The 16,839-nt window shown below is 41.4% G+C and overlaps 1 protein-coding gene across 2 annotated transcripts; it reads right to left on the reverse strand.

Moving 5' to 3' along the window:
* Nucleotides 1-244: 244 nt before the first annotated feature.
* On the reverse strand, nt 245-14,912 carry TICAM2 (toll like receptor adaptor molecule 2). Of its 2 annotated transcripts, none has more exons than XM_032476533.1 (2): nt 14,761-14,912; nt 245-2,956 (listed from the first exon to the last, which is right to left on the reverse strand). In XM_032476533.1, exon 2 carries the CDS (start codon nt 2,895-2,897, stop codon nt 2,205-2,207), a length of 693 nt encoding a protein of 230 aa, XP_032332424.1. In that variant the 5' UTR covers nt 2,898-2,956; nt 14,761-14,912; the 3' UTR covers nt 245-2,204. The 2 variants fall into 2 exon arrangements, with proteins under 2 accessions (XP_032332424.1, XP_032332425.1); XM_032476534.1 differs by lacking the exon at nt 14,761-14,912 and adding an exon at nt 5,228-5,247.
* Between the last annotated feature and the right edge of the window lie 1,927 nt (nt 14,913-16,839).

Here is a 16,839-nt window from a genome sequence, read left to right on the forward strand (position 1 = left end):
TAAGGCCACAACTTTACCTCTTTTCATCCTCAGTTCAGCTATTTTGGTAATCCCTTATTACAACCATTCATTTCAACATAGACAGTTATTCAGTACTTAACATTTTTCTTCATCATAAAAAAATATTAAACTCCAAATCGACTGAGCCGTTGAGCCTGGTGCCTGGTGGAGGAGTACAGATTGATGCCTCTTTTCAAAACACTTTTCCACAATCTTAACTGGAGTTGGAAAGAATCACACTTAGTCAAAGGCAAAGAATAAAGACATTTATTTTAAAAACACCATCCAGCATCAATTGCTCCAACTTTGGCAGGCAGGAAGGGTGGGCGATTAATGAATGTTTTACTTTTATCTGAATTTGGAGATACAGGAAGCATTATGGCAAAAAAAAAAAAAAAAAGTCCTTATCATTAGAACTGAAGAAGAAAAGTGAGTAGTAAGCTACCACGATAGAAGAAGAAGTTCATCTTTGATATGTACTAACAGAGGGGAGGCTTGACTTACTCACATGATTATGAAACATGCTGGCTCATGACCAGGAAAAGGCAGACTGCAGAAGGATGTGAGCAGACCCCAGTGTTAGTAGGGGAAATGGAGAAGTGGGGATAAAGAGAAAGAAAAATCAGGCAGAATGTCTTTGCTTAAGAGTCCCTAGAAAAAAAAAATGTATTAAAAAAAGCTCTGTAAGCAAGTATTGCAATACTTTTCTAAGACTATCAAAGTGTAATGCACAGCATTAGAAATCAGTTACGCTGTAAACATGTAAGAATATCCTTTCATTGTAAGCATACATATGAAGCCTCCTGCATCTACTATATTATATATCACATTATAAAATTCTATCTTTTTTTGCTTACTTCCTTCTCTGGTTCCTAGTTGTTCACATTCTGGGAGAAGACAAAGACCTTCAGATTCATCAATCCAGTGCTTTCATTTCCCAGATAAAAGAAGGGGAGCCGCTGGCCCATGGTCACACTCATCCTCAGAGAAAGAGACTGGACTGGTCAGGTGTCCTGACCCCCCACTGGGTGCCTTTCTCATGACATGACAGGATTCACACTCCACCCTGTCCCCGGCCTGGACTTGGTGGTTCCCCTCCACCGCAGCTGGGGCAGAAAGGCTGTGAGAGAAAGGAACTGGTCTCACTCTGAGAGTGGGACACAGAAGGCGAGGCCATAAAACACATCTCCTACTTCTATCCCAAGTCTGAAAATCATCTACAACACACACACACACACACACACACGCATCAGGCTACTCTAATCACCTCGCTGAGAAATATTTCCTGGATAGAGCATTGCGGAAAAAGGACAGAGGAATTTTTAAAGGCTGCCAGAGGAGAGGTTACTGATTTCTAAAGGAGAACATCTGGCCAAGTACATCTACACCTTTCAGAAGCTCTTCACATAAAGCCTTGGTTACAGAAGTGACTACCGTCGAGAATTTCTGACTCCAGGGTTCATCACAACACCAGACATGGAGTCCCTAACCACACAGTTATCAAATGTGCCACTAATTAGTGGTGGGAATTGCCTCCAAGGATGCAAATTCCAGCAGAAATTCCAGAAAACACATTTGATTGGATTCTTGTAAAAAGCCCCACCATTCTCACATCTATTTTTTGGTTTCATGTTTATCAGCACTCAACATTCCAAAGGTAAACCCAAACAAACAAACAAAACAAATCCTCAAAAAACCATTGTAAATGTTCCAGTCTGGCTGTCCCTCTTGCTGGGTGGCAGTACCGGCAACACTCCCCTGCAACATTCACGAGAGGTGCCTCAAGAGGGAGAAGGGCAGATCTCTTGAGGCCATTTTTTTCTCCATGTCCTTTGAGAACAAAACGAACGTGTCACTGGATTTTAAAAATATTCATCATAAGTTGTTGCTCACGTTCAATACAAGGAATACGAATTTAAAATACTCTTTGTCATAATCACGAACTAGGAAAACTGTGAGAGGAAACAGAGTTCTTGAAACTCTTGAGAATTTCAAGTTTATGGCCACATGAAAAAGTACCGCAATTCTATAGCTTGTCCTGCAGAAATTTAGCCTTCTTGTGCTCTTAGTTTCTATAAGAGCAAGGATCTCTTTCATTTAAACTTTTCCTAGAAATTTGCTTTCTCAAATGAAGACAAATCACTCATTTTACAAAACAAGAGCCAGCTATGTGTCGTGTGTCCATCTCAGGCGGTAAATTGCCTTCATACCATATTCCTGGTTTCTTTCCATATAGCTTGTTGTATCTTATACACAGACTCCTGAAAAATCCTTTCCACTTGTGTAGGAAAGCCACGACTTTCTTCCTCCAGGGCGTTGATGGTTCGCAGAGCAAAGGGAGTCCTTTCTCGGGGCAGGGGGCTGTTGAGGGGCCGCATGGGGATGACAGAGTTGTACTTGTGCTGCCGGTTCACGGAGTTCATGAGGGATGTGTAGAACTGGAACTTACACCAGGTGTCTCTTAAAAAGTTCTCGGTCAACAGTAAGATTGTCCAGGCAGACCCATTGACGGCATCATCTAAATTCTGTAAATGCTGTCTGCCACAGGGCATCTCGGCAAAGATTATGCCAGGTTTAATGCCGAAGTCATTTTGCAGCAGATTCTGGACTCTGAGGGCTTCGTCTGTGTCGTCCTCGGCATGCAGTATCACAAATTTGAAGAACACTTCCTCTTCTTCTGCTTCCTCTTCAGGCCTCTCCTCCCCTCCCTCGGCTCCCTCCTGTCCCTCTGCTGGCATCTCTGCTACACTGCTCTGCACAACATGATCACGCAGGGAGAGCTCTTCAGATTTCCCGGAATCTGACTTGTGTTGTCTTTGACTTGTATCCACACTGTGGCTTTTACCCCAAGAGAGAGAAAGAGGGCAGGGATCCGTTTTAGACTTCCCGATACCCATGATAAATATCCAAGTCAGAAGAGGAAAGCTTCATTTATTTCTCAGCATTTCTTTTCATTCTAAAAGCAGAAATAACAAAGCAGAAGGATATTGTAAATTTAATCAAAACATTAAAAATGGAAACTTTCATTCAACCTGAAAACCTCAAAAAGTTTATAATATAAAGGTCACTAAGAAAGAAATGCCAAATGACTGGGAAGTAAAATCACTAATCTTTTTTGAGCTTTACAAGGGCTCCCACAGGTAGTCAAGGGTAAGTTAAACAGAGGGTCCAGTTTAATACAATAGGAGACGTTTGAAATCTTTAATGGTGTTATATTAGCACTATAAGCATCCAGATTAAAATTAATTACTTTGGATTTTAGTGAAAATCAGGTACCATGTCACTCTACTCAAATGGAGTTTAAGTCCAGCTTCTCCATAACCAAATTATTGTGTAAACTAGAAAAAGGAAAGCTTAAAGAAACAGAATATTCAAATATCAAATACAAAATTTATTTTCATCAGTTTTTTTAATCTTTTCAAAGACTAGCTCTTTGTTTTATTGATCTTTCCTACTGCTTTCTTGGTTTCTATTTATTTCTGCTATAATCTTTTTTTTTTTTCTCTTTTTGAACCCAGGACTTCACGCATGCTAAGCATGTGTTCTACCACTGAGCTATACCCACCCCACCCCCACACAAAATTTATTTTGGCATCAAACACAAATACAAAACAGAATAAAAATATCCTACAATGGCTAACAGGTAGCTCTACTGACTCAGAATAAGAATCTGAAATGTCAAAGGAAATGTTGCCCAGGATTCACTGGGTCATAGTTTTTCTGTTTGCCTAGACTCAGGCACTGTTATAATGAGGCTAGTGGAGAAACCGAAATAAGGGTTGTGAAAAGTAAGGAATGCCTTTTTTTTCAGCTAATCTTGGTAATACTTAAGAAAGCATATTTATTCACCCAGGGAAAAATTAACATCTTGGTTTGGAAGTGAAAGCTGGAAACAAAGCCTTGTGATTTTCTCCAGTGAAACCAACAAATAATCTTTATACTCTATACTCATTCTTTTATTTTAAAAATCCTAAATTCAGAGTGGAAGAATTAGATCAGCTGTGAAAGGCACTCAGTGTGAATCTAATTTAAATAAATCTTCAGATAATGTTGGCAATATTGTTACTATAACCCTCAAATAGTTAGTTTCAAGGGGGATTCTTTTATCAAATTTAGAATAGGTAAACATAAATTTCATATTTTCAAATATGGGCCCATAGGCTATATTCTAAAGCATTTTTTTAATGTTCATGGGCAAAGACCAGAGTTTAAGATGAAATTAGAATTATATTCATAACAACATAAGTAACATGGCTACACATGCCAAAATAATTCAGGTTTAGAAGAAATCATTCAGCAAAAATAGTGAAAAACTGTTATGGGAAAAACACATAAGGAAAAACCCAAAGAAAATTTCTTTCTAATGCATATAAAGACCAAAAGGGTTTGCTACTGCCTCTGAATAGTGTAAGAATTTCTGTCTACTGCCTCTCATTTATTCTGTCTGTACTTGAGGTTCAGATCCACAGCACACTGTGCCAGCCACCCAGAGGTAGTCTAAGGCATGACAACCCTCAAATGCTACATACATACACCCCAAATAATAAACCCAAATGAATTCAGATTCTCTTCATTGGTTAGGATTAACTGACGATTTTGTTACTGCAGCATAAAGAGAAGTTTTACTATGCAAAGCTGCAGAAAGAGGCTTAACCTGCATAAAAAAAAATTGTGAAACCATTCAGGGAAATCAATTTAAAGTGTCAGTTAAAATGATCTTCATTTATTCATTGAGATAGGTTTGTTAAACCAACTCAACCCCTTCATCCTAATCACCAGCCACTGCAGATGAGTGCATCTGAAGGTTTAACAGCTTTTCATAAAAAGTCTCAAAAATTTCCAGGGTAACAAAATATTTTGAAATAAATAAAAGTAAACAACAATAAAAAATAATTACACTTTTAGGTCTTATTTTCCTTAAACACTTGTCAGCAAAAAAGAACAATAATCCAGAAATCTATGACATGCTGTTCCAGCTTCTGAGCGCTCCTGCCCCCCCACCCCACCCCAAGCAGACCAGGGAGGAGAAACTTGGTGACAGTGTTCGAAAAACTTCACCATAACCTTCTAACTTGGAGCGGGAGAGCAAGGAGACAGCCAAGGGAAAAAGATGTGGGATGCGCTGTGCTGGAGATCCGCCTTTCCCACCACCACGTGACTCAGAGATGGGGAAAGGGTCCCTATTCATCAAGGACAGAAGGAAGGGAGAGGACCACACCAGGCTCACCTTGAGCTATTTAACTCCATCAACAGAGAGGTGTCACTACAACAGACCAAAGGCAGGACGCTGCAAGAAATAGGGGAGGGGAGAGGCTGGCAAAGAGAATCCTACGAAGCCTCTTTAAAGTCCTCCTTATCCATCAGGGACAGTCAGCACCAGGGTTAAAACATTTTCAAAGTTTCACCTCCTTCCCCTCAGCTAAGTGGTTGGAAGGAGAAGGTGGCCGCTGGGGAGAGGCACATGGGGTCACTGGTCACAGGAATAAAAACGTGTGTGTGTACGTTTTTTATTTATTTATTTTAGAAAAGGCAAGCTTTGAAAATATTGAAAGGTCTCACTCCCTTCCTTGTCTTCTCCATCCATCCTGTTATTCCAGTGGCCTCCTACTGGTGACCACTTTTATTAGTTTATTCAGTATCCTTCCACTGTTTCTTAATGAACATGTATGTTCTTTTTTCTTTCCTTTGTCAAAAAAAGTATCATTGTATATATACATACACACCACCAAACAGCAGTAGATATACAGATAAAGAGATTGCTTTTTCCACCAATAATACAACCTCAGAGCCTTCTGCACCAGCATACAGAGAGCTTCCCTGCTCTTATTTAGGACATAATCTTCCAGCATGTGAATACATCAGAATCATCCCCTGTTCTTGAACATGAGAGTTGTTTCCAGTCTACTACTATTATGAACAACGCTGTAGTGAACAACTTGGTACAAAGGTCATTTCTTCTGTGTGCAAGTTCATCTGTAGAATAAATCCCCCAAATGGGATTTCTGTATCAAAGGACAAATGCATGTGTTAGTGACAGCTCTGGCCAAATTGCTCCCTGAAGATTGATAAATATACATATATATATATATATATATATATATATATTTTGCTTTTAACTTAACAGAATGACACGCCCACCTCTACCCCTTGCCCCAGGAAAAAAATCTAAGACCAAAACTACCAATTACTATTAACCACAGCCCAACTGAGCTAATCATATCCCCTTAGGGCAACAGAAATGTGGAAAAATACAACCCACCAGAATGTAGTCCTTAAACTGAAGTTCCGAAAGGAAGATCAACAGGTCCAAGATGAGAAGGAGAAGAGTCCAGAATGTAGTCACTTTATATCTAGGCAAAAAAAGGTCCCAACAGAATCCCCCACATTCAACAAGAGTAAGATGAAAAGAACAGCAGGGAATATACGCACACTTGGCAAATATGCACAAATATGACAGGAAATAAAAAAGACTATGAAGAAGAGTCAGAGCATGCAAAACGCAAATTTTAAAATTCCATTTTCATTAAGACTATGAGCTCTGGAATCAGACTGCCTGAATGTAAATTCCAGCCTTACGATAAAAAAAATTGCGAGACTGTCCAGGTTACTCTACCTATATTTGTGCTTTGATTTCATCACATGTAAATTAGTGATAATCACAGTACCTATTTTTAAGGTCTTTTATAAAGATCAAATGGCTTAGAAGACGGCTCCATAAATGCTAGCAGAATTACTGTGATTAAATACGTAACAAAAAGTTAAAGAAAACTTTACATGGTTTTACTTTAGTAAAAATAAGAGAAGGCAGAACTAAACAGTGTGGACACAGGTGGCTGGATGGGTGGATGTGGCCTTGGACATCTGCAGAAGTTCCCTTTGACTCTTCCATTATTCTCAATGAAAGAGGAAGCAAAACCTCTTCCTAAGGACTGCCCCAATCCTGAATCTCATTTTGAAACAAAAATGTTACAGGATGAAGCCTGTTGGGGTGAAATTACTGTGTCCACAAGGTTTAATTCATCCTCAGCCCTATGCAATGCTGATCAGTCCCTGTGTGTACCCCTGCCCCAAGCCGAAGACTTCTGTGGGTCCTATCTCGGGACAGCCTCTCTCCCTGAAGAAATTTCCAGGGAGGTTCCTCGGGGTGGTTACAGCCCTCAGCCCTCTTACCCCTGTCCCTAACTAAAAACGGAAACATCACTGTGACTTTCTCTCGCCTACTAAGTTTACTTGCCTCACCTAGACCTCTGTGAGAGTTCACTGTATGTGGCAGCTTGGCTGGGCTACAGTGCCTAGTTGTTTGGTCAAACACCAGTCCAGATGTTGCTCTGAAGGTATTTTTTAGATGGAATCGACATTCAAAGCGTAGACTTTGTATAATTCTGAATCACTGTGCTGTACACCTAAAACTAATCTAATACTATAAATCAACTATATTTCCATTTAAAATAAATAAATAAATAAAGCAGCAGACTTTGAGTAAAGAAGATTATCTTCCATAGTCCGTGGAACTTACCCAATAAATGAAGGCCTTAAGAGCAATACTGAGGTTCCCAAAGAAGGAACTCTGCCTTGGGATGGCAACAGAGAAATTCCATCTGAGTTTCCAGTCTTCCAACTCAAACCTGCAAAGTCAACTCTGAGTTTCCTGCAGATTTGGGATCTGCCAGCCCCACCAATCACATGAGCCAATTCCTTAAAATGAACCTGTGTGTGTGTGTGTGTGTGTGTGTGTGTGTGTGTGTGTGTGTGTGTGTATGTGTCTATTTATTTATATTTCTCCCATTTTTCTGAAAAATCCAAATACAACCCTCCTCAAAAGTTTATTGCACTCAAATTAAGAGTTATTATTTGCATTTTTAAAACATTTTGACCTCTTGGGAAGAGAGGCTCCCAAACCGTAGTAAAATAGTGATCAGCAGTAATTTGATAATAAAACACATACTCATTAACAATTTTCAACCTGCCCACGTGTTTATCACAGAAAAGCTTATGTGTTTAAATCACTGCCTCTGAAATTTAACACACTTAACAAACATTCAGGCGTCTAGTACTTGGTTCCTTCAGCCCAAGGGCCTTTGAGTTGTCTCTCCTATCTGAATAGCACCATCTTGTGGCAAATACGTATAAAATGAATGGTATCTTCAGTTAATTCAGTTAATAAATAAAAGTTGTTATTCATGTATAAGTGTTGTTGAAATCTTACTCTGCACCAAGACCTGCTGGGTTTTAGGGATGTGGAGCCAGGATAAGTAGACGATTAGGACTCATTGCCCTGGTGCTCCATTCAGGGAAACAGGTGCTACAAAATCATTCAGGAGGGACGCCTAAGGGGGGTGGGGGTGGGGGTGGGGCTTGCATCAGTAAGGTTGAGAGGGGAATGGTGGGAGCCCCCAAACCAGAATGCAGGGTGCTCAAGAGGCTAGAGGAAGTGAGGGCATGGGGAGAGGGGAAAGCTCAGCAAAGAAGGAAAGGAGAAGCCAACAGCTACAAAGGAATGTAGGTTAGGCAAGGATTTCGTTAAGAGAAGAGAAACTCAGAGTGCTTAGAAACGGAAGGAGTTTGCTAGTTAAGATAAAGAGGATGAAAAGTATGGGTGGGAGCTTCTTACAGCTGAGCTGCTTTCCTTTTGGTCACAGGGCAGCTCGGTCTCGCTCCCATTTCCCCTTTCCCGGGGAGAGGAGAGGCTACCTAACTCCTGAGGGTGCTAGGTCTGTGATGGATCCTGCAGCTGATGTTGTGACCTATAGGACTTTGGGTTTTACCTTCTTGGGAGAAGGTGAGTGCGCTTTGGTTTTTACGAGGGATGGGTGCACTGTACTGGGAGACAGCATACTGTTGTTATTGCTCTGTTAAGAATTGTTATTGCTATTGTTGTCTGGAAGTCTAGGGATGGAAAAAAGGGAAGGTATGGATGGGTGTTCTGTAGCAGATACTGCAGATCTGCTCATCCAAAACTGATTCCACTTTCCTTTTGTGAACCTTCCTGTACTTTCTGGACCCCAAGTACGAAAAGCTGTATTTGCTACACTTTCTTTAAGCTAGAGTTCCAGATGTAATTTAAGTTCTGCCAATCAGATGTACTTTCGTGTCTGAGTTAAATATGAAGGGAGGCAGGGCATGAGGCAATTACTTTGCTGGTTAAGACTCTAGCAGAGTTGATTCAGGAGCTGGCAGCTTGCTAATCTGGCAGGAGGTTTCATGGCTGTGGCAAAAGCTCCCAGAAACTCAACCCAGAGTCTAGCTCTTCACCTTGCCCAATGACACTGTGCATCCTCTAATGCATACCTTTCTGCTCAGACTAGCTAGAGGAGATTCTCAGCAGCTCAACCGAGATTGATACAACATCCAGATACAGGACAGGGAACGACAGCAGAGGGCAGCAGCAAAGCATGGCCTACCACCTGTTCTTCGTAAGTAAAGTTTTACCAGCAGGCAGCCATGCCTGTTCATTTATGTATTGTCTATAGCTAATTTCATGCTCCAGCGGCAGAGCTGGGTAGTTCCAGGAGGAGTTGTAAGGCCTGTAACGTCCACCTTATGTATTGCCAGGACGTAACAGACCTATGCCAGTCAGACAGGGAGCATGTAGGCTTTTCTTTCTGACTTCTTCACATTGGAAGTATTTTAAAATCCCAATGAGGGTCATCAATATGTTCAAGAATAGGATGGGCAGAATTTGAATCCAGCTGATCTTTTGCTAAAATAACATTACTGAGAATCAGCTGTTATTTACTTATTTTCTTTGGGGGCTTGCACAGAATTCATAAGGATGGCAAAGGCCCAGTATAAGTAAAATAATTAATTATCAACTATTACCCATTGATATTTATTCACACTCCAAGTAAACCAGTGCCTATAATTTTCACTTTAGGTACCAGAGCTTGCATTAGAAAGGTTAGGGTTATGGGATCTATAGGAGTCTAGCACCCTGGATCTTCCCCTTATGGCACTAATCACACTACGATTAATTATATGTTTGAATATCTGCTTATTTCTCATCTCTCCCATTAGACTGTAAACTCTACCAGAATACCACCAAATCTGCCTTCTTGTTGCTTATCTCGAAAGTCTTGCACATAGTCAGCATTCAACAATACCTTTTGAATGAATGAATGAATGAATGAATGAATGAATGAGGCAATTTTACAAATAAGACTAACACAGTTTTTAAGGTTTAAAGAGATAGTTCTTTAGCATCCCTATTACATAAATTACTGACTCAATTAGAATAGGGACTAACCAATCCAAATATTTATCTTGTTGGATTTTTTAATGAGCAATTATGTTACATTTTTAAAATACTATGTAGATATAATTATGGTACTGTCATTTCAAGATACAGCTTGATCATATTTGGCAGAAAACATCTCCTTTTATCTCCACGTTAAGTACTCCTGCTCCGGACACCCATAATATCCTGTTCATATCTCTTATAATATGTATCACATAGCACTTCTAACTTGTCTTCCTTGCTCACCTGGGAGGTAGCTTCCACCCCATTTCCCCAGACTTCTCCACCATGGTAAATGGCACTGTCATTTGCCCAGTTACAATAAACAGAAACCTCAGGCATCTCTGGCACGCTCCCCCTCCACTCCTACACTTTTACTTCCAAGCTGTCATGAAGTCCTGCCTAGTCAACCTGCAAAACACATCTCAAAATGTTCCACTTTCCTTCCCATCATGCTTTCGCTCTAGATCAACATCTCTCCCCTGGTCTACTATGCTGCTTCCTAATTGTCTCATACACCTACTCTTGGTCAGGCTAATCCATTCTCTACTTAGTAGCCACAATGATCTTTCTAAGCACATACATCTGATTAGATTACTCCATTTACAACCCTGCAATAGCTTCCAAATGCTCTTAGAATCATGAGCTCTTCACATAGCAAAGGATGCCCTGCATGATATGGCTCCTTCAGCTCCAACCTCATCTCATGCTTTTCTCCCCTTTACACCTCCAGTTCCCTGCATGTGGGTCTATTTTTTTTTTTTTTTTTCTTTTCCAGCTTCCCAAACTTGCTCAGCTTTCTCCTGTCATAGGATCTTTGGAAACATTTTACTGCAATTTTGAAGTATGAGTTACCTGACTACATTTTCTTATTATTAGAGAACTTGTACATTGTATCACAGGCTGGCCAACATTCCACTGGAGGTAAGCAATCAAAATGTTCAAAAAGTAGGGGGGGATGGCAACGTAAACTATGTCCTATTATTCATATGATTGAATCCTATTAAATCATTAAAATGTCTACGAATACCATGAATTATTTTAATGACATGAGAAAATACTTCCGTAAGAAAAAGTTAAAAAGCAGACTACAAAAGAGCACTTACAGTAGGATCTCAACTTGGTGAAAACAAACTATAGAGAAAATAGGTTGGAAAGAAGTATAGCAAAAAGGTAATGGTGGTTATCTGTGGATGGCAGACACGTGAATGGACATCCATCCGTATCTATATCCTCTTTTTCTACAATGATAATGCAATCTAGGGGGAAAAAGGATTTTTTAGTAAGTAAGTTATTTTCCAGGTTCTGTATTTGTCAATAGAGATCAAGTGGACTTGATGCCCTAGTGTTCCCGATGTGCCATATCTGCACATTCCAGGGGGATTTAGCTCACTTCCAGGTTTAACTCTATTCCAGCTCTTGTTTTTTTTAAATCTAGATGCAAATTTTCCAATAGTCTAGGTTTTCCAACTAAACCAAACAAGGGTACCCCAATATTCTACTTAATTACAAGCACTAGAGGGCAGAGTATTCATCTCCATAGTACCTAAAACAGAAGTAAATGTTTCATTACTTAAAAAAAAAAAAAAAAAAAAAAAGCTTCTGTCAGGTAGAAAAACAAAAATACACAAACTGATCGTCCACTGGGCCCCTGCTTTTTGACCTATGGCACCTGTCTCTTCTCTCAGCTGCTGGGGAGCTCCAAGTGGATGAATGCTCTCTAACCAACACACAGAAGCTTGTGCAGGAGTCAGGATCCTGACTTCACTCATGGCTTCCCTTTAACCATCCTACTCTTCCATTCTTCCATATTCCAAATCTCTGTATTTTAAAATTTTGTTTCATCTTCTATCATATTTATTCATGCATCTGAAATTCCAATTTGAAAAGGAGAAAAACAAATGTTTCTGTTCTTCTGAAAGAGAGGAAGGTAGTACGTATGTTACTGATAACATCACAGAACTAGTTCCTTGCAGTTAAAATGAAAAATAAATATTATAAATTAAACAGTCTTTTATCCTCCAACAGCTTTTTATGAAGATGAAAACACTGTTTTTCATTTCCATTCCCACGTATTTTTAAATGAGAAATGAATTTTCCTATGAAATCTTAATATTCTGATACTGGCTAAGTCACTACACACGTTAAAAACTTGTATAATGTTCTCTGAACAAACTCCTTCATTCTTCTTCCCATTAAAACTCCCTGTTATTGGTATCATTCAGCAAGGCTCCAGATCAGAAACTATTGCTTCCCACTGAAGCAAAGGAATTGAAAAAAAAATTATTGCATATTCTTTCCAGTAAACTGAGTATTTTCCTTTCATTTTCTATATTTAAAAATGAGAACTGGCCTTAGAAGGAAAAATCTCCAAACCAGGAAGAACATTTTATAAAAACAGAGTATAAGGGCAAACTGTACATCTTATCAAAATGAGACTCAAGAGTAAGATGCTGGTGCCTTTTTAATATTAGAAAGCCCTAGTAACCAACAATGATTCAAAGGTGCCATGAGCTTCATGGAGTATTAGAGAATAATGTTCAGTAGCTGACAGCCACCGACCTAGAGTTATCAGTAACAAAAGGATATTAGCAGGACAATGGCAGTCATCCCTGATCAGCATCTGAACAGGGAGGGAAGTGAGGAAAGTGACGGTGTCCAGCCTGGGGTGGTCTAGCAGAGGCCCACTGCAGCCAAAGAGAACAGCAGAAAGATCAGAGCCACAACTATGAAGTGAGCCGGAGGAAAGGAGGAGAGATCTGAGAAGCAGTCAGGGGTTAGATGAGCCACACATGGCTTTGAGCCATCGTACGAATTTGGTTTTTATGATTCTGATGAGAAGCCACCAGAAGGTTTGAAGGGAAGTGAAAGTTCTGATTATATATTTTTAAAAATCATTGCTGTTTGGAGAAGCACTGTAGAGGAGGAGGAAGGGTAGACGCAGGAAGAACAAATCAGAGACCTCACAGTCACCCAAGTAAAAGGGAATTGTGGTTTGTATTAGGGAGAGAGTAATACGTGGTCAAATTTGAGATACCTTTTCCCTAGTAGAGATAACAGAACTTGCTGGATGCTCGGATGTGGGATCTGAACTAAAAAGAGGAGTCAATGGTGAACCTAGAGTTTCAGCCTCATTGACTGGCCATAAGATCTCCTGTGGTAAGGAAGGTAACTGAGTGGGAAACAAGAGAGGACTGAGTGAGTGTGTATCAGTAATTCTGTTTGGACATACTAAATTTAAATGCCGATCAGACTTCCAAATGGAGATGCTGAGTAAGTAGCTAGATATACGTACCTAGAGTTCGGGAGAGAAGTAAAGCTAGGGAGAAAAATTTGGAAGTGATCAGCTTATAGATGTTATTTATTGTCAAGACTTATGACTTGGAATAGAAATTGCCTTGGGAGAAAGTATGGCTCGAAAGAGAATATGGCCAAGAACTGAGCCCTGCGGCGGTTGGGAAAAGGAAAAGCCTGGAAACACAGCAGGAGTGACCAGTGAGGCGGAAGGAAATGCAGGAGAACGTGGTGGTCCGGAAGCCAAAGAAAAAATACCACGGAGAAGGGAGCGATCAGCTGTGTCACAGGAGGTGAAAACTTGCACAGACAGTGGATTTCTCAAGTGACAATGGGAGTGATCTCACTGGTGACTTGGGGGTGAGGGAGACAAAATGCCTGAGATGAGAGGGTGGAGGAGGAACAGGAGTGTAAATAGACGCTTGGAGGCAAGTCTTTCAAAGGACTTTTTTTCTCTCTTTTCTTTAAATAAAAGGGAGCAAAGAAATGGGTGGGTCATAGAAGGAGATGTTTGGTCAAGGGGGGTGGTATTTAAAGACAAGAAATTTATCAGTGTTTAAATGAATAAATTTTAAAATACCACAAGTAGCAAAGGACTCAACAAATGAGGTGCAAAAGATGCAACAGTATAAACGCGGTTTAGATTTCAGGTTCCATACAGCTGGACTTTGCTTCAGCAGGAAAGGCATTCATCATTCTATACCTGTTCATCTACTCTCAGATTTCAATGAGATATAAAATGCAGTTGCGTAACTCCATTTATAACCAACGCATCATTTAAAATGTATCATATTTTTTAAGAAAAAAAAAACTTTACTGCCATGAAAAACTGGAGGTCCTAACTAACACACAACTGAAAACGAGCTCACAGCTGCCAGCCCCAGTTACTTCTATCCAAATTAGCTTTTGGACAAGATCTCAAAGAGAAAACCAAAACCAAAACTTTCAGCACTGACTCAGGGGAGCCTGGAAGAGGCTCCCAAAGAACCTTTAAGCCGTTTGAGATTCTGGGCTCTTTGCTTAAAGTTCCGAGGTTTCTTTGAAAAATAGGTTTTCTAGTCAAAATGAAACTTATGAGAGAGGGAGGGAGTTGCGTGGGTTCTCCTTCAGAGAGAGGCAGGGCCGAAAGGAGGGCTGCGCCCCGCCCCCCGCAGGCCCCCGCCGGCCGGGAGCGCCCCGCTTGCGCCCCGACCCCACACCCCAGCCCCCCAGCCCCGGCGCCCGCTACTTGCCGGAGAAGCGGGCGGGCAGCGCGGCAGCCCCACCGCGGCAGCCCCACCGCGGCTCGTCCTCGTCGCCCGCCGAGCACGGCGCGACTTCCCCTCGGCTGCGGGCCCGCGGCGCCGCACTTCGCGTCCCCACGCCCACTGCCCGGCTCCGCTCGAGCCGGGACGCGCGGAAGTCTGGGGACCGCCGAGTCTCCTCCCCTCGGAGACGCGCCGCCACTTAACCCTTGCAGGCCGGCCTGCCGGGCGCGGGGCCGCCCCGCCGGGGAGGGTCCGGGGTTAGCGAGCCTGGAAGTTTCTGGGCGGCGGGGAGGAGCGGGCCCAGGAGGGCGGAGGAGGGGAATTCGCGCGGGAAACTCTCCCGGCGCTGCTGCCTTTATTTTTTTATTAATATATATTATATATTTATATGTCCCCGTAAAGCCCGACTTCGAGGCTGGGAGGGAAGAGGGCTCCAATGTGTCCGTTCCTTACAGACCTGGGTGCTGGGGTGGGAGCAGCAGCCACTGCCTCCGCGCCTACCCAGCACATCCAACGCTGAGCCTGCGGCGAAGCCTGGGCTCCCAAAAGACGAAGCCTCTAGACTGTAAATGAAGAAAACAGCCGGTCTCACCCAAACAAGCCCTCTAAGAGCCTGCCCGAGGTACAGCGACTCTCCAGGTCCTCCAAGTTGGCTTCTTAGCTTTAACTTTCCCTTTGGGGTTCTCTCACTGACTACTGCTGCGGTAAACCACCCTGAATGGGGGTGGCGGCGCATCAGGAACCCCCAATCTTTCCCCCACCTCCGAAAAAAGCCACCTTGAGAGAGATTCTTTCTCAAGAGTCTTTTTCACAGCCGAAGCAGACTGGAACTCTACTGAATATTAAGGAAGAACAAAAAAGCAATCAAGTAATCGAAGAAGCACAGAAAGCCTGATAAAAGCCAAATAGTGATCCTACCGTATCTACCTCAGGCTCCCAATCCTAGTCATTCCCAGAGAAGCCAGTTCAGAAACTGTGCCTCCACCCACCCACCCAAGTCTTAATTTCCAGGCAATCCCTACTTACTGCCAAAGGAGGGAAACCCATTTCCAAATCTCAGAGAAGATAATGGATAGAAAATTCCTTGGCATTGTGCCTTATGCTCATCCTACTTGTTAAAATTCTTCTCTTTCAGTCTCTGCCTGTTCCTCTTCCTCTGACAACCCTTCAAATCGCTGCTTTTCGAAACTTTTCATTGAAATACCACTAATGACAAATACAATAAACATTTACTTCCCCATTCACTACCACATCACATGCATAAATGAATCCAAAGTCACTAACGCCCAGGGCAAGTTGTTTTAAATAGCTACAAATTTTGCATTGTTCTTCATAAATATGGTGTGCTAAAAATTTTTTTAAATTGGTTACGAGTTTAATTTTTTCTCCCCAAATTATCTAGTTTGCATATCACTTATGCCACAAATATTTAGTGTCTTCTATGTGCTAGGCACCAGGGATACAGTGTGAACAAGACAGACACAGCCCCAGTCCAAATGGAGATTTTGCAGTCTACTCAAGGAAGAGAAAGACAACAGTATTTACAATTTCAAATCTATTCATTGATAATGAATGAATGGAAGAAAGCCAAGTAAAGTGGGGAGAGGAGTGCTAATTAAGTCAGGAAGGAGACGGCTTCTCTGACATGTAAAATGTTTTCCCTGTAGCTTCACACCCCTTCAGACCCTGAAACCCTTGACTTTAAATGCTGTTTTCAGGGTCTCGATCCTCTTTTTTTAGCTCACTCTCCCATTTCCCCAGACGTCTTACATATGTCCAGCAGACTCACACATCAATCAGTAAGGATATAAATGACTTAAACACGATTAATGAACTTGGCCTCACTGACATGTATAGATTATGGCACTCAATATAATTTCAGAATACACATTTCTTCACATACATGTGGAACACTGACAAAACCAGAGTATTTTTGGCCATAGAGCAAGTCTCAACAAGGCAAAATCAAAACAAATTAAAAAGGTTGAAATAATATGAGTATGTTCACTAACCACTAATCTGAAAAACAAAAACAAAGAGATAAACTAGAAAAGTCCCTATTTG

This window comes from Camelus ferus, chromosome 3 (genome assembly GCF_009834535.1).
Source record: "Camelus ferus isolate YT-003-E chromosome 3, BCGSAC_Cfer_1.0, whole genome shotgun sequence".
Classification (NCBI taxonomy): domain Eukaryota; kingdom Metazoa; phylum Chordata; class Mammalia; order Artiodactyla; family Camelidae; genus Camelus; species Camelus ferus.

Coding starts and splice junctions, on each gene's coding strand:
- TICAM2 (XM_032476533.1), bottom strand. CDS start 2,897: ATGGGTATCGGGAAGTCTAAAACGGATCCCTGCCCTCTTTCTCTCTCT.